The sequence below is a fragment of the Apis dorsata genome, unplaced genomic scaffold (genome assembly GCF_000469605.1).
Source record: "Apis dorsata unplaced genomic scaffold, Apis dorsata 1.3 scaffold_434, whole genome shotgun sequence".
Classification (NCBI taxonomy): domain Eukaryota; kingdom Metazoa; phylum Arthropoda; class Insecta; order Hymenoptera; family Apidae; genus Apis; species Apis dorsata.
The window spans coordinates 313193-320558 of NW_006263685.1; the positions used below are offsets into that span (position 1 = coordinate 313193).

The 7366-nt window shown below is 32.2% G+C and overlaps 2 protein-coding genes across 10 annotated transcripts in view; both read right to left on the reverse strand.

Annotated features, from left to right (window-relative positions):
* Nucleotides 1-1588, reverse strand: part of LOC102675017 (14-3-3 protein epsilon) — a 5454-nt gene extending 3866 nt beyond the window's left edge. Inside the window, exon 1 of the mRNA XM_006619730.2 lies at nt 1292-1588. Within this exon, the coding sequence (XP_006619793.1) occupies nt 1292-1355 (64 nt within the window). The 5' untranslated portion in view covers nt 1356-1588. The remainder of the gene's footprint in view (nt 1-1291) is intronic.
* Nucleotides 1589-2095: 507 nt separating this feature from the next.
* The window catches only part of LOC102675240 (oxysterol-binding protein 1), a 14259-nt gene continuing 8988 nt past the window's right edge, over nt 2096-7366 (reverse strand). For 6 of the 9 annotated variants that reach the window (XM_031512430.1, XM_006619735.2, XM_006619734.2 and 3 more), the window contains 6 exons: nt 6094-6374; nt 5755-5990; nt 5381-5657; nt 4923-5299; nt 4568-4788; nt 2096-4471 (listed from right to left, as the gene is read on the reverse strand). In XM_031512430.1, the coding sequence (XP_031368290.1) occupies nt 4329-4471; nt 4568-4788; nt 4923-5299; nt 5381-5657; nt 5755-5990; nt 6094-6374 (1535 nt within the window). In that variant the 3' untranslated portion in view covers nt 2096-4328. The remainder of the gene's footprint in view (nt 4472-4567; nt 4789-4922; nt 5300-5380; nt 5658-5754; nt 5991-6093; nt 6375-7366) is intronic. The other 3 variants (XM_006619738.2, XM_006619736.2, XM_031512432.1) reach the window with 1 other exon arrangement.

A 7366-nucleotide genomic window follows, 5' to 3' on the forward strand; every position in this document is an offset into this window, starting at 1 on the left:
ATTTCTTCCTTGACTTCCAACTTTAGAAATAGATAATATAATTTTTCATAATTTATAATAGAATATATAAAATGCATTTATTTAATTCAAAATGAAATGATTTTTATTATTTAGTTAGAGTATATATATAAAGAATTTTCATTGAAATAATTTCTTTTATGTGAAAAACTTTTGAAAAAAAATATTGAAGCTCACGAATAGGTCTCTTATTCAAATATATATATAATTAGTTCATACATAAAACGAAACAAGTTTGTAAGAAATACGAGTTACTGAATGATTATAGAAAATTTACATAAAGATACATCATTGCTTTCGTAAAATGTCAAATGCTATATACTTGATTTGCAAGCTTGATAACAAGACAAAGCGTGTTATGCATAAAATATATCTAAGGAGAAATGCAAAATGAGAGGTTCGTAAAACGAAAAGATTTGACGGTTTCCCCTTCTACCAGACGAGAATCCCCACTACGCGTCGCTTTCGCCAGACGTAAAAATTTCTACAAACGAAATTATTAACCATGCGTACCGTATAAGAAGAAATAATATTTGAGAAAATATAATGTAGGAAATAACTATGAGAAAAAATACAAAGATAATTTCAATAAGTATTATTGTCGATCCGATAGATCGGTCGGTTGATCGACCAAATAATTTCTCTCTGCTTTCAAGGCCAAATGCCACGAGCAGAGCACGCGTTACTACGTGTCTAAGGAGTAACCCGGCAGCGATTGGTAAGTATCGTGTCGTGTCTATGCGTCATACATGTCGGTGAAGGACCGACTGTCTGGTTATCTGCCGAGAGACCCCGTAAAGTACTGAACACAGCACGCCTAGCAACGCTATCTCGGCGTTAACTAGTTTGTTTCGATGAAACAATATAACTCGAAAACGACGAAACCTTTTCATAGCTTTTCAATCAATCCTTTATGAAAACTTTCAAGAGTTCATATACCTTGACAGACTCTAGTACAGAAGTGACAAAATCTAAGAACAAATCTACCCTTTAATAAAGAAACACCGGTTATGAACCGGCTACTTGACCACTATCGTGTATGGATTAGTCATATTTGACGTTTCATAAACTTTTGACAGATCCAATGAGACACGATCCCAGTTTGAGGTTCTCGATTCTCGAAGGAATTCGTTATATATCCCACGATATCGTATAGCAGGCACGTCACGAGAGCGGTGTTACCTCCTTTCTCTTTGTAGCAATGCTTTGTGTCGATTTCATGGATTTCATTTTAGCGCAGGCCGGGTCCTTTTCCCGGAAAATATGTACTCACCGTCATAGCGCTCCGCTTGCTCAGCCAATTTCGCTTTATAAACGTTGTCCTCCCGTTCCGACATCTTGGATGCTCGTGGATTTCACGGGTAGACGAAAGATTTCAGGGAAATCGCACCAAATACTCGTTTCACCGAAATACGTACACCTCGTCGTACAGCCACTCGCAAGCTCACTGACCAAGATGGCGGCGCCCGCCAACAATCGAAAGCAGTTCCCACTTCGCGCAGCCTCTGCAGACGCTCCACTCGCCATGCGCTCTTAGCGTGTATTACTACGCCTGACGTCATTCTTTACCAACGTCGCGCGCATGTCGGTTAAATTCACCGAATATCCGGTAAAACTGTAGAAACGAAAATATCAACGTATCTTTTCACGTTGTTTTCTTCTTAATTAACGATAAACAAGGAATTTATAACATATATTTCATTCACATGTTATAAAACCAATGATGCTATGTTTTATTGAAATGTGGAACTAGCTGCAAGAAATACGGAATGAAAGAGAAAACTTTTTGACAAGCAATTCGTTATTCTCGAGCAAACATTTTACCGTTTTTTGTTTTAAATAACTTTAATAGCAAGCAATTTCATGCTGAATGAAAATCGATTTTGTTTTCTAATAAAAACATAATAAAAGCCATATGAAAAATAATAATTTTGCGCGCATAATATAAAAAGCAAACTAAAACAAGACAGAATAACATTCCAGTGTATTCCATTGTGCGCGCGAGATATCAAATCATGATTATCAGTAATGATAGGTAAATGGACTGATCATTGGATAATAATGAAATATTCAATGATAAATATTACCCGTTCAAGATTGTTTTTAATTTGTTACAATAAATCAATACAATTTCTTTAATGGAACAAAATACTACGGTTATTTATCGTATAAATAATTGCACCATTTGTGCGACCAACGGGTGTTACATAGGAAATGCCAAACGGCAATTATGTGAATGCTACGAAGATATCTTCGATTTTGTAGCGAAGCATATTGTATTTATCGTTCCACACGAATAGCTAATGTACAAGCACTACTTAATTCAAACATCTGTTCTATCCGTCTTATTGTATTTTCTTTAAATTATTTATTTTATAGTTAATTTGTATTTATATATATGTATACAGATATATCCGATTATAATCAACTATTAAAATTATAATACAGCCAAATACTTAATTATAACAATCATTGTAAACATTGGTTGCAAGCTAGATGTTCCGTTTAATATCGCCCTATACAGACTGAAATATGTAGTTGTCAATATACAAATACTATGAACGGAACAACTGTATGATGTGCTCATAAGAGGGATATACAATGGGTTTTATTAATTATCATATGTACATACGGGCATGCATGCATCATACATACATACATACATACACACACACATACATACAAGCACGCATACATACAACATACATACATACGTACGTACGTACGTACGCAACATTCGCGCGGTTTGTACCTGTGTATGAATGTGTGCGTGTCTACATAATGTAATTGGAGAAAAGGATTTCGGCTTTAACGAATGTTAATGTTCTTGTGTTGAAGCATTATTTAAAAAAATTATAAAAGAAAAAAATTTACTACAATTTATAAGCCCTTCAACATGATTTTAAATTCTCCTTACGCTTTTCCCGTAATAATATTGATTATGTTTTGTAACATTAGCTCGACGGAGTGTATAGTAATTAGGCTGGTTAGATAACCAGTCAATATTTTGTGGAACATTCAAGAGTCTCTCTACGTCTGCACGGAAAATTGCAGAAATTTGGAAGCATATCCATTTATATTATCTGCTTCTTCTTTCTTATTTTGTCGCATGTTACTAGTAAAACTACCATTTTTGCATGAATCATTGAGATCAAATCTCAACATACTGAATTCTCTCGTTGTTATGAACATTTTATCTGCAGGAACATTTTCTTTCATAGCGGTTGCAGATTGTCATATTAACATAAACGAATGCCGCTTCTTATCCCATTTTTTGTGCAAAGGTTAAGACGTGGCAGTCGATGAACAGTCTGGCCGCACCATACGTGTAAATAACCAATATGTAAAAATGTATTACCTATCAATATCTACTTTAAATAATTCAATAAGGCTTTAGTCACATACAACGCGAATAGTTTTTATAATTTACTCAGCAATACTACTAAAAGTTTTTTTCAATTATTTTTTTTAGATATTTTTAGCATCGCGTCAAGCATCAAAAATACATTTTATAATCTATGTAAGTACTTTTCGCGATGTATATATAATAATTGAATATCAGAAAGTTATGGCAATTTTTCGAAGTTGCTGTTATCGGTCTTTTGGAACTTATAAATTCAGTTCCATTTCTAAAAATAAAAATATTTAAATATATCTAAATTTGTTTGAAACAAATTACGAATACTGTAGTTGTATTAAGTAAGTTTTCATATTTAACTTAAATTCCCATTATGGTTTTAATTTGTAATGTATTAATGTTCTTTGTTAAAAATTATTTATCTTATTATATATGCTATTCCAGTTATGAACTGAATTCACAAAATTTTAATAAATTTGCTTATTAATCGTATTTAAATTTTTAGTGAAAATATTACGGCACATTTATCTTAATAAAAACAAATAAAAAATACAGAAAATTTTTGAATCTGTACAAATATTGTATGCAAAGCATTAATTGGGCCATGTGGATTATACGCAAATGTTTTTGGTTGTTTAGAAAAGTGAATAAAAGAGAGGGATGCAGCGGTAATAAAAACAGATAAAGGATATGTAGGAGAATGGAGATAATGACATACTATAAAAACGCTAGTTTTAAATTAGAATGCCATCTTCTACCACTTCGACCAGTTCTTTGGAAGAAATAATGATTAAATCATGTCTCCTAACAATCCCACTATATCATGTCATATCGTGTCAGCATTTTTTTAGAAGCAGTGATTTCTAAAATCAACTATCTTCACTTAAAATAAATCCAAACACTTCTGCATTGTATATTGACGGTCACAATATTGATATAATTATATATTAAGCTAAAATATGTTTGGACATCGTGACCAATCACCTTTACTCTTACATTCCCAATATTCACTATTGTATACATAGCACAGACTGTCCGTGTATGGATCCTGCTCTTTCTTAAACCATAAAGGTTCATAAGTTTCATATGGTAAACCTAATATAAATTAAATTTTTAATTATAATATATTCAAAATTATTAAACTATTAAACAATTATTTCTTTAATTATTTTGAAATATATTTAATTATACCTTGAGCGGCTGCTTTTTCAGCTTCGTGTTCCCGTGCACGTCGAGAAGCTCTTTGTTTTTCTTCTAATCGAAGTTTTTCTGCATTCGCTTTGTCCCATTCACCATTTTCCATTAATCGTTGATCAGGCCTAAATCGGGAATCTGTAGGAGCTATGCCTTCTTCAAGTTCATTAAGTTGACATGCTAATTCGGTAAAATTGTAATACTTTTCACTATCTTCACTATAAAAGTAAAAATATTATAATATGTAAAAATTCATGTTTTCCTTTTAATGTAATGCATAATTAAATTATATATTCAAAATTATTAAACTATTAACTATTAATAATTATTTCTTTAATTATTTTATATTTACCAAGGCATACGACGTTTCCAGGCGAGTATATAAGGCCCTGTTTTGTATATTGGATTATCTAGTGTGCCAGATGTACTAATCACGGGAGCGATTTCTATTTTCGAATCCCATGTACCTTGTACTACCCATTTGACTTCATTGTCTGAATTCATGACTATTCCTTTTACTTTACGCTGACTATCTCTCGAAAAGTATGAATAGGGCGTGTACTTCAAATGGCACTTGATACCTTGTTTATGATTCACAATATCTGTATCACCACTTTGATCAACCCATAATTTTCCTACTATAATATTGTGTACAGTGGTAGTAACTTTTCGCCATGTGTAATGGTGTGTACCATCAATTTCAAGATGAGCAGTTCCTAATGGTATTACCTATAATAATTTTTAGAAAATTAATTATTGTAGATTTAGTAAAATATTATAAGATATTTAAAAGTAAATTATAAAATCTACCTGGAGATATTTTCCACGAAATTTAGATGCCATAGTAAATTCTTGCCAACAACGCCAGTTTCGGCCCTCGCAATGTTGCGCTAACATTGGAGGATGATGAGATACTTGTTCTGAAATCGCACGCCATCCTAAGTCTTCAACGCGATCACATTCATACGTTTCACCTAATAAAGGATTAAAAGGTTTGCCAGTTCTGGAAGCAGTTGTAGAATAACTAGATATAGTAAATGCAGCAACATAAGCCATTTGTTCACAGATATCTTTACATTCTGCTGCCCTGTTAAAAAATACAATATTTATTTCGTTTATATTATTTATATAATATTGTTTATATTATTTATATAATAATAATTTAATAAAAATTGAAAATATACCTGTCAAGAATATCTGCATATTCATAATCTTCTGTAAGCCGTTGAAGCATACTAAGTGGTTCAGAAAAATTGACAGGCATTGGAATTTTTGACAAATCTTTACCAATACAATTTTTCATAATACTCCATAAATTTAATGGATAATTTGGTTTTTCAGGTACCCTAGTTCTCCGTTTTCGCCTATAACCTGTTACCCCGGTGCTGCCAGTGCAGCCATTATTGGATTCCCAATTTGTCTGACATGAAATATATCAAGATATAAGATAAAAATTAATTACAGTTACATATAAGATAAAAATTAATTTAAAATTTGAAAAATGGAAAATAAGAATCACTTACATTATCCAGATTGTCAGTATTAGGAGCAGTGACTGGAGTTACCACTGTAGAATCGGTCACAATGCGAAAAGAATTTGTAGTAGCAGTCTCTGACAAAGGTAAAGGTGTCTGATCTCCTTCTGAACTAGAGCCATCGTCACTACCTTGCGAATCAGTTCGATCTCTTGAATTATTTGTTGGAACACCAGGTATACTTAAGGTAAAAGTATCAGATTCTTGTGCATCATAAAATTCTGCATTATCTTCTTCGTCTTCTGATGGAGAAGTTGTAACTGTTGTATCTACAACAATAATCAAAATTTTGCTCAGAATTTCACTATACTGATAATTAAATAAGTAACTGAACATATATATACAAAGCTAAATGAGATTTAGTAAATCAATAAAACAGTTATTCAATTATAATTTTACAGCAAATTTTATAATTATGAATAGAGAAAAATTTTCATTCATCACTTATAAATTTCTTATTAAGATTAAAGATAAAACGCGAATATATGAACACAAAATACAATAAAAGCTTTCATTACGATTATGCAATAAAATATATATTTCGCGCCAATAAAAAATATAACACAAAGAATGAAAAATTGTTTGAACCTATGTAGCCACACATGCCACTGCTCAAATTTATTTCACTTTACTTCTCTACTATGAAATATTCCTTCCACCCCTCCCCTGTTCTTATTATTTGTATCACTCCCCTTCCTAACCGATTGAATCGTGGTATGACAACTGCTGTTGCCATTAAGTTGTACCGTCCTCTACCCCCTCCAACTTCGGTCCACACCTGCAGTACTGGTTAAAGTAACGAACAATGAATCACTAAAGATGCTCGTACACAGTGATTTTTTTTACAGGTTACTATAATGTACCACCCATTAGGTTATGCTACATTCAAAAATCGCTTTGGCGCTCTCATTCAGTCTTTGCTAAAAATTTGATCGAAACTGTCGACCGTTATAAACTGTTGATAATAAATTTCTCCCCTTGCCCCGTTTAACTATCAGTTTAACATCTCTCCACTGATTCTCTCGAACACAATCGTCGAAATTTTCGACGTTCGACTAAGTATATTACATCAAATTTAATAGTGAAATCACGAAAAAACTGTCAAAAAAGAAATTCACACAACACGGAAATTTGCAAGGCCACCTGAGTCTGATTAAGCACCAAACTCGGGAGAAATGAAAGCACACTAATATGTATATATATATATGCATATATCTATATCTGTGTCTGTGTGTGTGTGTATATATATATATATATATAT